Raw genomic sequence first — 21657 nt, forward strand, 5'->3', positions numbered from 1 at the left:
CGCCGCCGCCGCTGCTGCTGGGGCACCCGTGGGCAGCGGGCACGCCCGCGCCGTCAGCGCCCGGGGCTCGGCAGGACGGCACTCCGGGCGCGGGCCGCGTGAAGCGCGGCTGGGTGTGGAACCAGTTCTTCGTGGTGGAGGAGTACACGGGCACGGAGCCCCTGTACGTGGGCAAGGTAAAGTGGAGCCCCACATAGCTGCCCTGCCCCGCTCATCCCCGTCCCTTGAGCCTCCTGGCAGCTGTTTCCTGGCCAGGGACAGGCAGATGACCCCCAGTCCCCTACTCCACGCCCTTCTCTCTTTCACATCTTAGAAGAGAGTGCTAGTGCGTAAACCCAGTCCATGGATGGCCGATGCATGTGGAATTTAGAAACAAGTTTGCAAATCTGATTGTGTCATATGCATACTCTGGCCACTCTGCTTAAAATTCTTCAATAGCTTCCCGCACTTGGGGTCAAGCCCAAACTCTATTTCATTGGCTACAAAACTCTGGCTCCTCCTCCAGCCCAATCTCCTGCCACACTCTCTGAGTTTCAGCCCCACTGTCTTTCTGAAAACCCCTTCAATGCCCCACATACTCTCTTCTCACCGTCCCTCTACTAGGTTGTTTCCTTCCCCTGAACCGATCTTTCTTGCTCCTTCTAATTACCCTATACTCACACTACAGGTCTCAGCTCAAATGCCTCTCCCTCAGAGAAGTCCTCCCTGACTACACCAGGCGAAGACAGATCCCCGTTACATACCCTCTGAGGTCCCTGTATATTTTCTTCATACACTTTAATTATGTGTGTGTTTGTTTGACTACGTAATTAATGTGTGTCTTTCCTGTTAGACCCTGTTTGTTTTGCTCACCTTTAAATCCCCAGTGCCTAGCACAGTCGTTGCTCGCAAACTGTTCATTAAATGAATGAATGAATGAATGAAAGTTACTTTCACAAACTCTGAGTAAATGCTGGTTAATCTGGCAGATCTGTGCCCTTGGAGCGTAAAGAGCTGAGAAGGACTTTTATTCATCCATTCAATCCCCGAGGCCCCCATGGGGCTCAGCTGTGATGAGAGGGGGGAGGGCAAAGGTGAGTAAGGTCTAGCTTCTGACACTTGAGGCTCCCTAGAGAGGCAGAGACACCCTGAGAGCTGAGAAGGACTTTTATTCATCCATTCAATCCCCGAGGCCCCCATGGGGCTCAGCTGTGATGAGAGGGGGGAGGACAAAGGTGAGTAAGGTCTAGCTTCTGACACTTGAGGCTCCCTAGAGAGGCAGAGACACCCTGGTGCATAAAAAGCTTCACAGATCAGCCCCTGGTACCGAGTAGGCACTCATGAAGTGGTATCTGTTGGCTGGCTTTATGGAAGAAAAAACACCTGAAATGGGTTTTGATGTACGAGTAGGAGTTCCTCAGACTGATGGGGAAGAGGGTGTAGCCTATGCGAAGATGTGGAGACCTGAAGGAGCCTGGTTTATTCAGCAGTTTTGGTGTTGAAGTGGAGGGTGATTGTAGGGCATGAAAGCAGGGTGGTGCCCAAGGACAGTTCTCTGGCTTTTGTTAAGGCCACTCAACTTTCCAGGAAGTTTTGGTCAGCAGTGGGGGCTGGGGAAGATCAACTCCAGAGCTTCCCAAGTGCTTAAACGAGTCTGAGAATTGGGATCCTGAGGAGTTCTGAGGTTCAGGGGTCAGGATCCTCAACAAGGAAAGGAGGAAAGTCTAGAAGTAAACCTTTGGGTTTGCCTTGCAGGAAACCCAGATTTTCTCTGGCCTAGACATAGTAATCCCTGGTCTTTGGTTACTTTCCCCTTTATACATGTGGCTGAAATTAATCCCCACAACTTTAACAGAGCTCAGATAGGTTCAGGCTCTTGCTCAAGATGACCCTGCAACCCAGTGGCAGAGCCTAGGACAGCTGACTCCCAGCCAGGACCATGAGATGGTGGGACTGGTGGAATGAGAGGTGGGATGGGGAAGGAGGGACCCATGCTGGCTATGTGCTAGGTAGTAGCTAGTGGTGGAATAGCTAAGAATGCAGGCTTTGGGGGCAGGAACGTCAGGTTTGAGGCCTGGTCTGCCAACCCATTCATCATGTGACCTTGATCAAGTTAAGTCACTTCCTCAGCCTTTTCATCTGTAAACATATGGCTCAGAGAGCCCATTTCCTATGGTTGTTGAGAATTAAAGAAGAAAACTGAGCACATGAAGTGTTCAGCCTGTGGCTTATTTGTTTATTATTCTCATATAAAGTATTTAACCCTTAAACTGCAAGGTAGAAATGACTGATCCCTTTTGTAGCCAAGAAAACCGAGGTTAGAGAGGGCAAAGTCAGAGTGGCAAGTGGCTTAGCCAGGATTTGAACCTGTCTGAGTTGGAGTTTTTAAGCCCCCAACGACAAGAGGCCAGTCCCAGCCTGATTCTCTCCGGACCTCTCCAAGAACTCCAGATCTGGGAAAAGGCCTTTGGTCCAGAAAAATCCCAGAGAAACAGGGAAGGATTCTGACACATCTGCCTAAATGTCAGAGGAGGAGGTTTCAGGCATCTCAGCCCTGTCATTTGCCCAGGAGCTGGGGCTCTGCAGAAGCCTCCCCAGCCACCCATGTCCTGAAAAGATGAGAAAAACCAGTTGCTGATTTTCCATTTTCATCTGCATCCACCTACCTTTACCATCCCAACAGCCTGAGCCGAGCCACACCCCTGTCTCCTTGGGTCACAGTCTTGGCAGAGTGAGGGTCCTAGTAAGTCTCTTCATTATAAGAAGGAGAAACCAAGGCTCAGAGGTGGGGAAGATCATTGCAAGGCTGCACACCAGCAGAACGATGACAGAATCAACTCACCTCAATTCAAGAGTCCCCTATGAAGCATCTGCTCTGAAATGAGAACTGTAACAGGCCCAGGGGCCTTTCCCTTCCCACAGCAACCTCTCTCAACATCTCCACCACTGTCACTGTCGTGACTTGTTTCCCCCACCCCCCATCACCTTCAACTGGAGCTCCTGCTCTCTCATTCCCAAGGCCACCTCCAGAAAAGCACTCCGTGCAGGGAGGAAGAAGTTTCCATCTCTCTGCAAATACCTTCCCCATGCACTTTCTTATGAGAGGAGGCTTTGGGAGTGGTTACGGGGCCAACTGCAGCTAGCCTGCCTGTGCTCCAATCCCAGCTCTACTGCTTATGCTCTCTCTGACTTTGGGCACATTATTTAACCTCTATGAGCCTCAGTCTCCCTATATGTTGAGTGAGGCTATTATTAGGCCCTACCTCCAAGGGTTGTGGTGAGGAATCAATGAGTTAGCATATGTCACAAGCCTAGAATAGCCCCTGGCACGTGCTTGGTATTAGCTTTTATTATTCTAGGTCTCGCTTGGTGTTTCCACCACCTTGAGTATACATACTGTCTACACAGATGTTACAGACTCCTGCCCCAGATCCCAAAAGCCTTCTCAGCAACCTGACATCCTAGTTTCTCACCCCTGTGTGGGGGGAGTTTGTCATTAGCCCACCGTCCCACCCTAGGAATATGAGCTTGGGCTTTTAAAAACCACCTGTCCTCTTTCCAGCTGAGTCCCGTGCATAGACGCGTTCTTGTGTGTGCACACACGTGCATGTGTACATTCACTCCTACCACACTCTCTTGCTCTTCAGGGAGAAAGGACTTCTCCATGGTTTCAGTTAATTCACTGCTGCTTGGTCCCCTCCACCCCAGAGAGACACTGGGAGCATCCGTCCTTGTCGAATTCCAAAGGTAGCTTAGCAACAGCACCATCCACAGAGTGAACCCCGGCGCCCAACGGTAACCTATTTTAAAACCGCCTCCTCCATCACTCACCACCAAGCTCCTGTCTGCACCCACAGGAACCGCTAGGCCCAAGGTTGTCTCCAAGACCCCACACAAACAGCTCCCTCCGCAGTTCTGGCCCTGTGGGCAGCCGTGGCCCACCTCTTCCCTGCACCTTCTCACCCACCCTCCAAGCAACCTCCCAGCATTTCCATAAAATCTGGGTACTTCGACTAATCCCTTTTCCGAACTGTAATTTCCCCCGAGGCTTCTGTCAGCCGGATGTGGATTCTGTAGGATTTTTAATTTTTTTTAAAAAAGATAGAATTATAGGGTCAGCACTTATGACCAACTCCTGTGGGCGGTGAGATCTATTTTAGATATACGGCAGGATTAAAGTGGGGAGGAGAGCAGATTTAATTAAGTTGCTAATATTTAAGGAAAATTGATGAACTCCTGGTTTACGAGGAGCACAGGCATGAACAGACCCCTCGTTCCAGGGGAGGCTTTTTATTTGATTTGCTTTCCATTTAAATCCTGGACTCGTTTTATTTGCGTAGCTGCACTGTCCGTTTAATTGTCTTTAATAAGGAAAACGTACCTCTGCTCGCATTTAATTTTGATTTAATTAGGAGGAAGTAATTAATGGCCTCGTAAATCCCACTTTTCAGCCCCCTGGGATGAGAAACTATCACTCTCATGTTTTTTGTGTTGTTTATGATCGAGGGCTGGGGCTTGAGGGCGGGGGGAGGAAGAATTTCTCCTCGGGGGCTGGCCACACTTGATGAATTGGGAAGAACCCTGGATGTAGTGTCAGACAGGCCTCAGGGCTGCCTCTTGTTAGCTGTGTGACTTTAGGTAGGATTTGGGCCCTCTCTGGGCCTCAGTTTGCTGATCTGTACAACAGGGAGAGAATAATCTCTAATTCACAAGATCATTGTGAGACATAAGTGAGATAAGATTAATCGGGTCTAGAACTGTGCCTGGAGTGTTACAGGTTCCCAATGACTGTCCTCCCTAGTCTAGCTCATGTGTACCTAGGATTTAACAGAGGGACTGCATCCTTCAGAAATCCTAGAAGACAGTGGGGGAGTTCTAATGACAGTTGTATATTTCATTATTCATTCATTCAATATGTCTTTTGCTGTGCCCTGTGCTGGGTGCTGGGGAGATAGAAACAAACAGCCATATTCTTGGCCCTCAGGGATTGTGCAGTCTCACATGCTCATGTGCACACGCACACACACACGACACACAGACACTTGACTCCCCACTCCCCCTGTATTTTCTCTGCAGGCATTGTCAGGGTACCAAGTGTGTGCCAGGCACAGGGAGGGAGTCCACACAGAGACAAATCAAATTTTGCCCATGCCCTGAGGCCCATGACAACTAAAGACACAGACACAGATGTGTGACACTGAGATGTTACAGGGGAGTGTGGAGTAGAGGGGCAGGGCGTGTGCGTGGGGCAGGGGGACAGAGTGGGGTGAGGTCTCTTCAACCAATTGGGAATGCATCTGAGAGGGCTGTCTGGAAGGGGAAACAAGCTGACTTTGAAAGACAAGAAGGTATTAGATAACAGCCCCTGAATCTCCAATGGGTCAGGATTTGAGTCTATGGTTCTTGTGTCAGGAGATGGGGGGTTGGATTAGGTGATCCCTCAATCCCTCCTGAAACCAGGGTGGGAAAGGGGGAGGGAACTCCAAAGCCCATTGTCTTTCCTGGTTTGTGATTTGAGGTCCTTTTCCAAATGATGAGATAGAAGCTCAGAGAGAAGAGACCACCAATGACTGTGGCCTGCTGGGTGCCAGGCAAAAGACTGGTGTCAAGGCCACTCCCCCGCCACACAGCCCAGTGACTGCTCTGCAGCCCACTCCCTCCCCTTTGTCCCTCATCCTCTGCTAGAAGCCTTGTAAGCAGACTAACCAGATTACCAGAGGGACCAACCTGCGCTTTGAAATCAAACAGACCTGTATCTTCACCTGGAAAACAGTGATATATTTACATACTCCACAAAGTCAAATTAAATTTTTTCAGATGGCCTGCAACACTTGTTTAACACATAGTAGATGCTTGATAAATGACAGCACCAGCCTTCAGCCTCCACTCACAGCTGAGAGTCAAGAAATATCTTCTTAGGACAGAGCCAGATATGCTGCCTCTCAGCAAAGGTGCCAGAACCCAGGCAGGCAGGGCAGGCAGCCCCTGCCCAGCCTGAATCTGCAGCTTCCAACCAGCTCTTAGCTCCCACCCAGGCTGATTAGCCCTGTCTGACTCTGCAGTCCCCAGAGAGTGGCCACTGGGCCCCCACGTGAGCCCTGAGCTCCGTGTCATACTTCACAGAAGAACACAGGATGACATCACCGCCAGGCTCCACTCCCTCCTCCCCACTCGTCACTCATAAATGATACTTGTCCAGGGTCTGAGTTAAAATGTCAAGGACTGCAGGGACATGATGGAGACCCAGGAGACAGAAAGGGAGGGAAACACCCATCTACAAAGTGCTTAGGTTATTACAAACATGCTCTTATTTAATCCTCACCATACCTGTGCTGGGTAGGGCTTGATCTGATTTCTCAGATGGGAAAAGAGGGATTCAGAGAGGTAAACTTAACAAGCCCATGGTCACAATGTTAGTGACTGGTGGAGTCAGGAGCTTGGCTTCCCACACTGGTGGCAGAGCAAATGACTTCTCTCTGTGCCTCAGTTTCCTCACCTGAGAAATGGAAATAATAATGTTTCCTAGGGCAATGACAAAGACGAATCAGATTATAGCTGTTAAGCATCCCTCCCAAGTGGCGTCTATTCTACCGCTGCTCAGAAATGTTTGCTGATTAAATAAGCAGACAACAGGTCTGATTAGGAAGTGGGTGGAAGCACCTGGAGAGGGAAAAATCCCACCCTCTCCCATCCCATCCCCCCTGGGCAAAGGTGGAAGAAAAGCATAAACAGCAAACAGGAGAGACAGGACTCCTCGTCCCCAGCACTGCCAATGATTCAGGGCCGACGTCCTGAGATAATTTTATTGGGGGCATTAAACTGAGTTATGAGGTTTTTACAATCCAGCCACTTATGAGAAATCTATTAACAGTAACTGGACAGGAAGAAGGCTTCTCGGTGGAGCCCAGGACAGGCATTAATTGGGGCAATCTATAACAGGACGGGGACCCGGAAAGGTTCCACCAGACGCCTGCATTTACTCCCCGCAATTTCTGCTGAGAATCAGCAGACTCGCCAAAAAGAGAGAGATGCCCATTAATCGGCTAATGAAATATGAAAATGTTTATGGGCCATTCAATCTTCCAAATGGCACTTCTATAATCCACCTTTCAGACACAAAGTTCCACCAGCAGATTTATACCCCACCTCCTCCTGTGTGGCAGGGGGTGGGATTTTGTTCCCCATTATGACAACTTTATTGACACCTGTTCTCCTGCTGAGTGGGCTGGGGTCGATGGCACCCTGGCCCGAAAGGGGCTTTAGGGATTCTCTCATTCACACCCCATCTTCATGAAAGCTTAGAGAGAAGGGACCCACTCAAAAGCAATGACTTCATCAGAATGGGTTTTCTTCTGCTCGGGGATGCCTTGGAGATTTGAGCATTGAAGGACAAGAACTTAGGTGTTTCTTTCTGCAAGAAAACAGACTTCTTGCTGGTTTCTCACCCAAGAGATCTCAGTGTAGTGAAAACAGCCTGGAATCTGGAGCCTAACAGTGCCTGGATAAAATTCCAGTTATATATAGCTAACATTTAGCAATAATATAATAATAACGATAACTACCATTTATTGGACACTTATTATGTCTCAGGCAGGGCTGATTTTCAGCTTGTACAAACTGGTATCATTGTACTGGTTGTTAAAATAGTGAAAACCCTCCATACCTGCAGTAAATAGTCCCTCTCCTCTCCCTCGCCCCAAATCTCTCAGCCCCTCAGACCTCTCCACATTCCAGCAACCAAAGGGTTGCCGCCCGGCCCAGCAGGGGCCCTGCTGCTGTACTGTCTGTGGGCACTGCCCCTGTTAGATATTGAAAATGCCGCATGGTGCCCAGCAGGTGCTAAGGGTCTCATGTGCATTTTCAATTTAGTGAACCCCTCAACACCTCTAGGAGAAAGGTGTTATTATGACTCCCATTCTACAGATGAAGCAACAGAGGTCCAGAGAGGCACAGTGACTCGTGCAAGGACATACAGGGGTGTGGTGCCTGAGCCATGGCTAGACCAGGCTGTGATGCATCTTCCTGTAGGCCCCTCTGGAGGGCTTAGGATGGAGTAGGAAAGCCCCAGCTGTGGAGCCAGGCAGCTCCTCCAGCGATCTGACCTTGAGGAAATCATCCCACTTCTCCGATCCTCAGTACAAAAATGAAAAATAAAAAATCTGCACAATGAGGATAGCAAAACCTACTCTAGTAGTGTGGGTTTTTTTGTTGTTGTTTTTAAAGGTTTCGAACTGATAAGTACATGGATTGCTTAGCATAGTGCATGCACGAAGTTGGGGTTCCTTCACCCTGCATTCCCGTGGTTTTTGTTGTTGTTGTTTTTAAAGGTTTTGAACTGATAAGTACATGGATTGCTTAGCATAGTGCATGCACGAAGTTGGGATTCCTTCACCCTGCATTCCCTTTCCTCCTCTCCCTCCTCACTGTCTGCCCCACCACGTGCCATGTGGGTTTTTTTGTTGTTGTTTTTAAAGGTTTCGAACTGATAAGTACATGGATTGCTTAGCATAGTGCATGCACGAAGTTGGGGTTCCTTCACCCTGCATTCCCTTTCCTCCTCTCCCTCCTCACTGTCTGCCCCACCACGTGCCAAGTCTTGAGCCTGGTCCTCCGTATGCTGAGATGAGTAGGACGCCATCCCTAACCTCCTGGGGGCTCAGAGTCTAGGGAGAGAGGGACCTATAATTCAGAGTGAGGCCAAGGGAGCTTGTTAGAAATGCAAACTCTGAGGCCCCACTGCAGACCTACTGAGTTGGAATCTACATTTTAACAAGATCCCCAGGTGGTTTGCTGGCATATTAAGGTTTGAGAAGTGCTGGTTACAGCATCCTACAAAGCTGAACCTAAAAATTATGGCTGGAAGTACTGAGAGATCTTGGAGGGGAATTGGGAAAGCCAGAAAAGCTTTCTGGAAGAAGTGTCATATGAGCTGAGCCTTGCAGGATAAGTAAATTTAAGGTAGGCAGAGAAATAAGAATGGGCTCAAAGCAGGAGTCTGGGGGCTCTGTGTGCTGAAAGGCAGAGGGGTGGAAGGGGTTCTTTGTAAAGGCAATGAGGAGTCATGGAAGAGCTGCAAGCAAGGGAGGACATGTTCAGACCTGCTTCTGAGGCTGACAGCTCTGGCTGCAGAGGGGAAGGTAGATTACAGGGGCAGGGCTGGGGCAGAGAGAGACACGGAGGGCTGGTGAACTCCAGGCCAGTGACAGTGAGGCCTGGACTGGGGTGGACATGGCTTCCAGGCCTCAGTGTTTTCACTGAGGACGTGGGTGCATTGAAGAAGAGATGTGCTCAGGAATGGGCCCCATGGGACTTGATGGTGGAAGCCAAGAGGAGCTTCATCCCCAGCCTCAACCCCACCTTCCTCCCTACCTCCCCAGATCCACTCGGACTCAGATGAGGGTGACGGGGCCATCAAGTACACCATCTCGGGCGAGGGTGCAGGGACCATCTTCCTGATCGACGAGCTGACAGGCGACATCCATGCCATGGAGCGCCTAGACCGTGAGCAGAAAACCTTCTACACGTTGCGGGCCCAGGCTCGGGATCGTGCCACCAACCGCCTGCTGGAGCCTGAGTCAGAGTTCATCATCAAGGTGCAGGACATCAACGACAGTGAGCCCCGCTTCTTGCACGGCCCCTACATTGGCAGCGTGGCTGAGCTCTCGCCCACAGGTGGGCTGCGGGCTCTGCAGGGCCGGGCAGGGTGAGGTACTCCCAAGGCGAGGGGAGCTGCCAGGTCCTGAGTGGAGCCTACTGGGAAGGGGAGTAGTTGATCCTTTAGGGAGGGGCAGGAGAGACAGGAACTACTGCCCCAGGGCACGGGGTACATACAGGAGCCCAGGTCCTACCAGCATCAGGCATAATCCTGGACACAGTCCCACTGCACACCTGGACAAAGGTGCACACATGACCTCAGCCCCATCCATGGACACAGCCTCTATGTGTATATGGACCTGCCCATGGAAACACAGTGGCCCACTCGGACATGGTCATACACCCAGAACACAGTCACACACACAGACATAGCCACATATCTGGACACAATCGCACATGCAAGCCCAGCCCCACATGCAAGCTCAGCTGCACACCTGTACACACCCCACTCATAGATGTCGCCCCACACACAGGCAACCAACAGCTGCACACCTTGACACAGCCCCTCCCAAATGTTCAACTACACACAGACATAGCACAGCCCTAGGCCACAACCCCCACATGGAGTCAGTCTCATCTCCAGGAACAACTAAATACAAGCACACCTACAACCAGGAACAACCATAGAGGGACACAGCTGAAACAAGGCCCAACACACACCCAGACACAGCCTCACACCCTGACACAGCCACTTACAACTCCACTTAGGGAACAGCCCTTCACAGATAGAGCTGCTGCACAGACTCGGCCATGTAGACAGACACAGGCGAAAGCCACAAGCAGATGTTACCATCCTGGGGCCTAGGTCCCCTGGAGTGCAGCTGCAGACAGGTATGGGCACAACCAGATGAACAACATCCAGATAGCTTCACTCACTGCCCACAAGGAAGCCACAACTCAACAACACCCAGCCACCTGGGGACACAGGCTCACACTGAGATAGATGAGCCCCAGACACATTCAGCTGCACTTACACAGGTGCAGCTGCAAACACCCAGGAGTGCTGCACACACATGGTTGTACACGTAGAAAAAGAAGTGCACACACAAAACACACATCTACATGAAGACATCAGATGCAGCCACACTCAGAAATTCCGACTCTTACAGCAGGAGGGCACTGAGACTGTGGGCTAGTTGACTCCACCTTCTCCCTCTGTGGAACCCCAGACAGTTGTCTAACCATCAAGACCCGCTTAGCCTGGGGCTCCTGAGGCTCTGGTAGAAGCTGAAGTCATGGGGTGAAGGGCACAAGCCAGAAGCTTCCATCTCCTTCCCCACCATGTTAGCCTAAGTGATCTGCAAGTCAGGCTAGACAGGAGCAGCTGCACTAAGTCCTAGCCATGCTCCATTGCTGACTCACTGCAGCCAAGGGCTTGGCACTGCCTCTGTCTGGACCTCTCAGCTCTATGGCCAAGTGTCAGAGGCCAGGGGTACCTGGGTTCTTGGGGAAGGGCACAATCAGCCCCAGCTCCCCCAGATTGGGCCAAATCTGGCAGATTTGTGGGTAATGAACAAGCAGCCAGTACTATAAGAGGAGGAAATGGGCTAGGGACAATACTGGACACAGAAAGATGGTGTGAGAATGAGGCCAGTGAGGGTATGAGTGTGGATACATGCTGGTGTATACACACATGTGTACACAGGTGTGCCTGATGTACATATGCATTCCACACATGTGTGCAGATGTACACACGCATGGCACTTTAAGGCCTGTGCATGCATGTGACATACTATGTGTCTATTTGAGTGTGTTCATTCATTCATTTAACAAATACTTGTTGAGTACCCACTATGTGCTAGGTGCTGGGGATGCAGCAGTGAAAAGGCAGACAGACTCCCTGCTCTCGTGGAGGGTACATTCTGCCTAAGGAAGACAGATAATAAGCAAATAAACAAATAGATCATTGGTTCAGTAAGGCGTCTCTGAGGAGACAACATTGAAGCAAAGACCTGAATGAAGTGAGGACAGGCCACTGGGGGGAGAGCATTCCAGGCAGAGGGAACGGCACACACAAGGGCCCTGGGGCTGAATTCCCCTGAGGAGAAGTGGCAAGGCCACCAGATCATGTAGCCTGTAGGCAGGGCTTTGCCTTTTGTGCTGAGCAAGCTGCGAAGTCAGTGGAGGGTCTTGTTCAGAAAACTGACATGATCTGACCTAGTTTTAACAGGATCCTGTGGCTGTTCCATGACGAATAGATGGGGGACTGGTGGGGAGAGGACAAGGGCAGCAGCGGATTGCCCCTGGTGGAGGATATTGAAGTTACCTAGACAGGAGATGATGATGGTGGGACAAGAAGGTATCAGTAGAGGTGTTGAAAAGAGGTTGACTTTTGGATATATCTTGAAAGCAGAGCTGAAAGCATTTGCTAATTGATCAGATGTGAGAGAAAGAAAACTCAAGGATGACTGTTGGGATTTTGACCTGAACAATTAAATAGGTGGAATTTCCATTTACTGAGATGTGAAGAGCAGGTGAGAGGGATAAAGGGAAATCAGGAGTTGGTTTCAAATACGCTAAGTCAGAAGTACTTTATTAGACAGCCGAGCAGAGATCTTGAAAAAGGCAGTTGAATATACAGGCTCAGCAGAGAGGTCTGGAAGTTGTCAGTGACAAAGACCTATGGAATTTCAGAGCCCAGCAAGAACTTAGGAATTAACTTTGCAAATGGGGAAAATGGGGCTCAGAGGGGCAGTGGCCTGTCCAAGGTCACACAGCAAGTCAGAGGCAGCACAAGGCCCTGACTTCCCAGGTCATGAGACCCCGCCACCTGACTTGAACTCTGTCCTAAGAAGACTTGTCCCTGTCTCCTTTTGCACAAAACTGACCTGCATGTTTCTGCATGAAAATGACCAGAAAGGTAGTGAGAGCTGACACTAGGGAAGGAAGCAGGAGCCATATCTGAAGGACTCGAGGGAAGCAAGTAGCCTGAGAAAGTCCTAAGCAAAAAGTGATGGGCAGACCTGCATTTTAGAAAGTCCCTCTGCTGCACATGGAGAATGGCTGGGGATGGGGGGAGGGGTCCTGCGGGGAGTAGCAGCCTCATGTCCACCATGGTGGCTCATCCATCCCCCTTCACTCTCACTGTGACTCTGAGAGGATGCAGGATCAATGTTATCACCCCCATTGAACAGATGGGAACACCGAGGCTCAGAGAGAAGAGAAGATGTACAGTCACATAGCAAGCCAGCAACCAAGCAAGTTGCTGGGCTTGGCTCCCAGACTATTGGAGTGGTGATGGTCTTTATCTCACAGGTGGGGAAACTGAGGCCAAGGGAAGGGTAAGGACTCATCCACGGTCACACAAAGAGTCAGAGGCAGAGCCAGCCCCAGGTTTATGAGTGCCAGCCTAAGGAGACCCTGCCCTGCCTCATCTCCCTCTCCCAGCCCGCTGACTCTCACATCCGACTCAGGAAAAAGTCAGGAGGCAGGGTGACTCAATTTGGACAAGCTGGGGAATCCAGTAGGGGGAGGGAAGAAACAGAAATTAAATTAGTTTATTTCATTTGAGCAACTTTTTGAAGGAGAAGCAAATCTGACACCGCGAGCTCGCAGAGACTCCGGGCAGCTTTGAAAATCAGTCACAATTACCGAGCCTCCTGATCTGGGCTAAGGAGGGTGGGGCCAACAAGCGGCACTGGGGTCTGGGCAGCCTCAGAGATCAGAGGGAGCAGGGACGCAGCTTGGGACATGAAAGGCAGCTGCACTCGCAAATTAAACCACTCACAGCTTAAAAGGGAAGAGAAGTGTGCCAGGGGCCTCCGATGAGCCACGCTTCTGAGGAGGGGCACGCCAGCCATGCTGAGCCTAATGCAGCGAAGTAGGTCGTGGGTTGACAGTCAGGAGGCCTGGCTCCCTGCATGACCTTGGGCATGTCCCTTCCACTCCCTGGGCCCCAAGCTCCTTTCTGAGTACTGAGGAGGTTGATTCATGCAACAGATACTTATTTAGCGCCTACTATGTGCCAGACACTCTTCCAGGCATGGGATTCTTAGGAGGCCTGCATACTGCAGCAGGAAGAGAGACAGAAGAGAAATAAACAAGCAAATATATAATACGCCCAGTGGTGTGAGTGCTGTGAAGAATAGGGAACTGGGAGTGATTTGGGAACAGTACTATTTTAGATAGAGGGGTCAGGGAGGGCTTCTCCTTCTAGAAGAGGATATTTGAACAAAAATATGAAGGAAGGGAACTGAGGATCTACGTGAAACAGTGGTTTTCAAACTTTATTGTACATCCATATTACCTGGAGGGCTTGTTAAAATACAGATTGCTGTCCCCCTACCCCCCAAGGTTTCTGATTCAGTAGGTCTGGGCTGTTAGAAATGTTTGCATTCTAACAAATACCCAGGTGGTGCTGAAGCTGCTGGTTCAGGAGTCACACTTGGAGAACCACTAAGCTGGAGGAAGAATGTTCCAGGCAGAGGGAACAGCAAGTGCAAAGGTCCCAAAGCACAGTGTGTTTGTCATGCTTGAGGAATAGCAGGAGGTTAGTGTGGCTGAAGAGGAGTGAGTGAGGGAGAGAGTGTCAGGATAGCTCAGAAGAGGTCCCAGAAGCTGGATCACACAGGTCTTAGTAGCCATTGAATGGTTTTTGGTTGTACTCTGAGTGAGAGGGGTAGCAGAGGAGTGACGTGACCCAACTTATATTTTATTTTATTTTATTGAAAAGCAAATAGTTGTGGGGATGCACAGAAGAGCAAGCCACTGCCCCAACCTCAAAGTGGTAGCAGATCTATTTCCTCTCTTCTGCCAACTCTGATCAATTAATTGGTAGTGACTGTAGGGCTCTGTTGAGGAGGAGTCTAAGATCTCATTCAGGCTTGGAGAAAAGAATGCCACAATGGATAGTGATGTCTGCTGTGAGCAAAGGAAGGAGAACGTAGTGGCACATGCCATAGGGTTGGCATCTCTGGACCGTGGGATTGGGGCTCAACAGACTGTGGAAATGGACAGGGGCTCCACTGCAGCCACTTTTCCGTGTATTCCAATTCCTCTGTGAGCAGCATCTCTAATAGCTGGAACAAGACTGTTTTGTAGTACAGCCTGCACTTCTTGGGACATTCACTAAATAATAGCTATCAGCCAACACTGCTTTCACAGAGCTATTTCCCTTTATTCTCAAAATCCTGGAGAATAAGCAGGGCAGGTATTACTGTCCTCATTTTACCAATGAGGAAATAAACGCAAGAAGAGATAAAGTGACTTGTCTGAAGTTCCACAGTAAGAGCCAGAGCCAGAACGAGACCCAAAACCTGGAATCAGAACTCAAGTTACCTGACTTGGCATCCATGGCTTCCTTTGGGGGAACGAACAGTCACAACCATTTCTTGCACAGGACTTTACAGCTGGAAATCACTTTCACATTCTTAATCTCATTTTATCCCCCCAGGGACTCTCTTGGGTTGTGTTGATACCCCCATTTTACAGCTAAGGAAACTGAGGCTCAAGGGGGGAAGGGAAATAAAATTAGGAAAACACACTGTCTGATTCTTAAGTCCAGCGCTTGGGGGGATAGTGGCAGAGAGGGAAGGAGGAAGGCAGGAGGCAGTGTGTTCCCCAAGGGTCTCATTTGGAGAGGGCAGGAGCAGGCTGGGAGCCTCCGATTGTCCCGTCTGAAGATGGAGAGAGTGTGGCTCAGCAGCCCTCAGGCCCAAGCCAGGAATCAATCGCTGGCCTCTGCAGAGACAACTTCTAAAGATGTTTTTAATTAAAGTCCAGGAAGATCTATATGTGTAATATCTCTTTGCCTAGCAACGGCACTGCCTCTCACCACCTGAGTTGGGGGAAACGGGACAGGAGGTTTCCAGTGGGGAGAGGCAGCAGAGAGGTGCAGAGGCCCAGGCCCTCAGGAGTCAGCTCCACCACCCAGGTAATCTGGACAGAGAGGAGTATATCCATGTCTCTCTTTTTCTTTTCCATCAACAAATTATTCAGCGAACATAAGCACACTCTCTATGCCAGGCCCTGCGACCGCATGGCACTGGGGTGCAAGGGTGATAGAGCTACCATCCTACTTTCAAGGCTCTAGCACACAGTAGGTGCTCTGTAGATGTTGGATGAATGAATGCAACTGAGTTATAGGCAAAAAAAAATGTTTACTTTCTGCAACTGGCAGAAGGATGCTATTGCAGATACTTAAAATGTTGCTGTCCCAACCAAACAAGGTCACTAGACTACAAAACAGAGAGCCTCATGTAAATATTGAGAGGACAGAAAAGCTTGTGCTTCTCAATTTGAGGTAGTAGGAGAGTCCTCTCTTCTCAGGGGGACATATTAGATCCACACACACTCAGGGATTGCCTGGGTGGGCAAGTTAGTGACTGGGATTCATGAGGAAAGAAAGAGTGAGAGGAGGGTGTTGGGGCGTTCCCTGGAGACTCTGGAGAAGGGTGTTTGCTGCATAGGGGGGTCCCTTACTCATTGGGGCAGACCTTGTCTTTCTGCTCCTTGTTCCTCCTCCTGCTCTTCCCCCCAACCCCTGCTTCATAAGTATCTCTGTCTCTGTCCCACTTTCTCTCTGTCTATCTCTCTGAACCTCTGTCCCTCATTTCTTATTTCTGACCCACTTTCTTCGCCCATCTCTCTGCACCACCTTCTCTGTCACTTGTCTCTGGACCTGCCCTCTCCCCTCTATCCTGTCACCTCCCCCTCCCATGCAGCCACTTCCCCGTGTCTCCTGTGCATCATTCATCTACATTAGGCTGTGCTGGCTGGGCAGCTGGAAGCAGGGTCAAGGCCAACCCAGCAAGCCAGCATTGTAAGTGATGATCAGAGAGGGACTTGGATGTGGGGTAGAAAGGGGGGGAGTTTGAGAAAGGGCTTGTTTCCTGTGTAATCTGATCATTCCCAGGGACTCGACAAGTGGTTTTTAATTTTTAATAGAAAGCATTCCACACAGTGCTCGCAGCAGCAGGGGGTGGGACTCATTTTTTATAAATGTTTGAGAAGCTAAATGTGAGCCTAGAGTTTCCCTAGGCCCAGCGGGGTGGCAAAGGGTGGTAGAGAAGAGGCAGGATGATAATAATTACAAACATCTTCATAATAATAACACTTGGTCACCTCAGTTGAGGACTCTGTTTTTTTCCAAAGTGCTGCATCTCTTTCTCTCATTAAGGGGTCTCCCACACACAGGGAGGCAGGAGGGATAAAGTCTTATCTCCATTTTACAGAAGGGGAACTGAGGCCTGATCAGATCAGGTTTTTCCACAGCTGCACAGAGCCAAGGACAGGGCTGGAATGAGAATTTATGTCTGCAATCCCTGAGCATCACTCCATGCAGCACAATCCCCCCACCACCACCACCAGAGCCTGAGCCTGAGGCCTCAATCACACCTCTCAGACAGCAAGGGTTAAAGAACAATAAAGGAGGAAAGAGTTCTGGCCTGGAAGCGAGGACAAAGGTTCCGATTCTGGCTCCACCACAAACTGTGTCTGAGATAAACCAGATAAACCAGAGATGAGTTAGTAAGCAAGCTCCCTCCCTTCTGATGCTGGTAGCAAGAGGTCTCTTACTCAGAGCCAAGGACATAGCCCCAGGTGCCTCCTGACTATACAGAGATGAGGGAAAGGAATGGGCTTCAACTGAGTGCCCACTACATGTCTAGCTTCACCAGCCACTTAAATCCATCCTTTCTAATCCTCATAGCCTCTAATATTACAGGTGAGGAAACAGGCCAGACAGAAGAAAAGATTTGATTGAGAGCACAGAGTGGGGAAATGGTGGGATCTGACCCAGGAGTCTGATGCCAAAACCCATCCAGTCTCCACTGAGGTGTGAGGAGCATCTCTCTAGCTTCACCAGCCACTTAAATCCATCCTTTCTAATTCTCATAGCCTCTAATATTACAGGTGAGGAAACAGGCCAGACAGAAGAAAAGATTTGATTGAGAGCACAGAGTGGGGAAATGGTGGGCTCTGACCCAGGAGTCTGATGCCAAAACCCATCCAGTCTCCACTGAGGTGTGAGGAGCATCTCCTCTCAGGAGTGTCCAACTTCTCATGCTGACTTTAACTGGGAGGAGATCTAATGACTTGGTGTCAGCTGTCATCCTTGGTGCTACAGCCTAGGTATCAGTCTCAGGACAGGCTCAGTGAGTCTGGGAGGGTAACATGCTTGCTAAACAGACCTGGGTTTGAATCTTTTCCTACTACTTAGTAATGATGTGATCTTGGGAAAGTCATGGAGCCCCTCTGTGACTCAATTTCCTCATCAGTTCAATCAGGGATTGGTTGCAGGGTATTGATTCTTAGCCCAGGAGGCATTTTAGAATCACTCTGGAGCTTGTAAAAATACACTTGCCTGGCCCCACCTGAAGAGTCTTATTTAATTGGTCTGGGATGGGGCTCAGCATCGGTTTTATTTTAAAGCTCCCAAGAGATTCTAATGTGCAGCCAGGCTGAGAAACACTGGTTTCTGTGCTCTCCAAAGACTAGCCATTCCATATCTAACATTTCACATGCAACCATTCTTGTTCCAGCCTGAATTTAGGCCTTTAACAGCCATTTAGCAGAAGGGCTGAGCGTCAGCACCACGGACAGTGAACAGTTCATTCCAACCAATCCCAGAGCTGCTTCTGAAAGTCTGGCCTTTAACCAGCTGTTGGGGAGGGAGAATCTAAACCCGACTCCTAGCCCTTCAGCTCCTCTTCCCTTCTTTCTGTGAGTCTTCCCTCTGTCATTCGTCCGTCTGCTTCTACTCCAGTAGACCTCTCCTACCTATGTGGCAGGATAAGGTGGGTTTTGACATCAGATCCACCTGGGTTTGAGTCCTGCCTCTCCTACTTCCTTGACAGGTGAACTTGGCCGGGCACTGTCCTTGGTGCTGAATGTGGAAATCGATTTGAGTTCTCCCAACCATCCCGAGGGTTTGGTAGTACTGTACCCCTGCATCACAAATGAGAAAGTTGAGGGACAGAGAAGTTTATTGCTTAGTTTCGCTCAGCCTCCATTTCCTCATCTGTAAAGTGAAAGTCTTAATAGAGCTTATCTCAAGGTTTTATTGTTTAAGTTCTACAAGATAATATACATAAAGGGCTTATATGAGTATCATAGCATCTAGCACAAAGTAGTTATTTAACAAATGGAATCTATCATTATCACTGTCATTGAATAGTTATATGGATCAACAACGTTGTTAATCAATAACGTTATTGATTAATAATTGATTTCATTATTAATTCACAATTGCGCCCTTCACTGTGCATAGCAGTATCCTCAGCTGCAAAATGGGAATGACACAGAGGTGTGCTGGAGTTCGCCCATACCAGCTCACAAGAGCCACATACTGATTTTCAAGAGTTTTGTGGGCCTGTTGCTGTCATGTTGGTAGCTTGAAAATGGGCATGGTGGGCATGAAAATCAGGAAACACTACAAAACAGGGAGTTCCTCCCCACTCTTCCACCCTCTGAAGATGATGGTTAAACATTTACCAGCACACCACTGCCTCTGTATCATGGAGCTGGTGTGAGGTCTGAGGAAGAGAATGAACATGACTGCATTGTCAAATGCAAATTGCTGAACCTAGGGGGGATGAACTGAGGAGATCCCACAGCAACCACAAGCCTGGCACCCTTTTGTCTCCCAATTCTGGGGAGCTGCTGACTGGTGAAGAAGGTGGGAGGGGGTTGAGGACTGAGAAAGCCATTTCCGTGAGGCCTGGGAAACCAGTGGTGAATCACTGACCCTTCACCATCCCCACGTGTTGGTAATGGCTGCAATAAAGAATCCCAAATTGGGGAAATGATTCCATCATCCCCGAGGGAGTTCCTGAGATGCAGCCAGTGAGACTGCAGCCATGGCCCTGGGGAGTCGCCCAGCCCAGCATTGTGCCTGGCCCAGGGGGTGGGGGAAAACAGGCAGGAGGAAATGACAAGGAAACCCTCTCATAACAGTTACAACAGGCACTATTTATTGAGCACCACCGTGAGCCTGATGCTTTATGTATCTTCTCCCATTGCAATCTCTGGAGGGAGGCATGATTATGCCATTGTATACCGGCATGCTGTGCCTCCTGAGACAACCACCACCACAAGCTGCATTTATTGGATTCTAAGCATGGGCCGGACACTGTCCTCGGTGCTGAACATGAAAATCTGTTTGAATTCTCAAAATGACCTCAGGAGTTTGGTAATACTATCACTCTCATTTCACACATGAGGAGATTGAGGTACAAAGGGTACATGTACAAGGTCGAACCTTTAGTAAGTGTCAGCGCCATCACTGTGATCCAGTACACCAGGCCAAAGTCACTGCCGGTGCTGAGATTGGTACCCAGAAGGGCTTTGGTATCACAGAGTCCTGTGTTCGAATCCCACCACTTCCTCAATCTATGCCCTAAGTCAAATCTTTTCCCCTGTCTGACCTGTTTCCTTACCTGTAATATTAGAGGGACCCATTCTGCATCTGTGAGATGCTATGAAGATTAGAGATGATGGATTTAAGTTCCTGGTGAAGCTGTGTGTGTAGTTGGTGCTCGGTAGAAGTTCATTCCTTTCCTTCACCTCTGCATAGTCAGGAGGCACCTGGGGCTGTGTCCTTGGCCCTGAGTAGGAGACCTCTTGGCAACAGCATCAGGAGGAAGGGTGCTTGCCCACGCGTCTTCCCCAGCTTTTTTTGGCAACTCTGACATGATTGACAGGGAGCCACGAAAGAGAGGCGCATTGCAGGGCTGGTTTAGGAGTCTCTGGCTGGGAGGGGAGACCCGGAGAGGGAAATGAGAAATGCAAAAGAGTGAAAAATAAATACATGTGTCTGTCTGGAATGATGGAGGGCCCCAGGCTGGAGGCGGGAGAGGCGGGCAGCAGGCTGGGCTTAGCAGAACTGCTGCAGTAGCACTTCCAGTCTCTCTCATTAGCCAGGCGGTGAACTGGCCTCACCTCCCAGCATGCTGCCCTGCTGGCCCAGACAGCCCAATCCACTGGCTGGGCACCCAGCAGGGGGCATCTCCCTGAAGTGGGGTCTCACTCTCCACCCCTTTGGGTCATATCCCGAGCGCCCAAAACTCCCTCTTGGGTCTTCCACCTCACCCCCTTCCTTCTGGAAAGGTTCAGATGGACCAAACCTCTTTGCTGGCCCCTCCATCAGACCCCTCCCCACCCTACCCCCTACTCCCACCCGGTCCAACCTCACATCCCGGCTTTCGTCAAATTGAACATGATGTCAAATTAGAGCCATCTCTGGGACAGGCCGAAAGAAGCTCCTAGTTTAATGAGGCAGCGTCGAAAATCAATAACTTAATTGCCGCTGTTTGATGGACTTTTATCCAATTTATACTCTCCCCAGCAGCCTACGTGCGGAGCATCAGGAGCAGTGTGTGTATGGGGAGGGGGGCTGTCTGGGCACCCAGGGAAGGGGCGAGGAGGACACCAGGGCCCACAGCCAACTACTTTCCAAAAGCAAAGCTGGGCACTGCCACTCTCCCGCCGAGTCCGAGAGACACTGGCCTCTGAGCACCAGTGAACTTGGTTGTCCCATTAGACTGTCCCCTACAGTGGGGAGGGAGGGATGGGGAGGGGGGAGGAGGCAGAAATCCCTTAAAGAATCAGGAGTGGCTAGAATGGGTAGAAAGACCCCTGGGTTGGGAGTCAGGTGTCTGGGAGTCAGAGTTCCAGTCCTGGCTGTAACTCTGAATGTGGTGACCTTAACTGGTGCTGTTGATTGTTGCCACCACCATTGAGAGACTGCTCTGAGCCGCTCTGTGCTGGGAGCTTAAAATTCATTCCCTCAACCTGATGAACCAAGGTCTAGGATTATCCCCATTTTGCTGAAAAGGATATTCAGAGAGGCTGCCTTTCCTTGCCAGAGTCCTACTGCTGAAAACCACCCAAGGGAGATGTGAATCCACACGTCTGACTCCACCGTCACCCTTGTGCCACTAGGAAGGCCCCGGGTCAGGAAGCAGGTTGAGACTCAGGGTGGGGATGGGGACTGTGACGGCGCTGGCTTTGGTGGCCTCCAGTGAATCTTCAGGGGGTCTTCTCTCGCAGCTTCCCTGGGTTGGGGGAGGTGGGAGGGACGAGGAC

The 21657-nt window shown here is 50.0% G+C and overlaps 1 protein-coding gene across 1 annotated transcript in view; it reads left to right on the forward strand.

Annotated features, from left to right (window-relative positions):
• Positions 1-2: 2 nt before the first annotated feature.
• The window catches only part of CDH22 (cadherin 22, type 2), a gene marked incomplete at its 5' end in the record, with an annotated part of 67035 nt that continues 45380 nt past the window's right edge, over positions 3-21657 (forward strand). Inside the window, 2 exons of the mRNA XM_008571606.1 lie at positions 3-176; positions 9357-9651. Of these exons, the coding sequence (XP_008569828.1) occupies positions 3-176; positions 9357-9651 (469 nt within the window). The remainder of the gene's footprint in view (positions 177-9356; positions 9652-21657) is intronic.

This window comes from Galeopterus variegatus, unplaced genomic scaffold, assembly GCF_000696425.1.
Source record: "Galeopterus variegatus unplaced genomic scaffold, G_variegatus-3.0.2 Scaffold706, whole genome shotgun sequence".
NCBI lineage: Eukaryota > Metazoa > Chordata > Mammalia > Dermoptera > Cynocephalidae > Galeopterus > Galeopterus variegatus.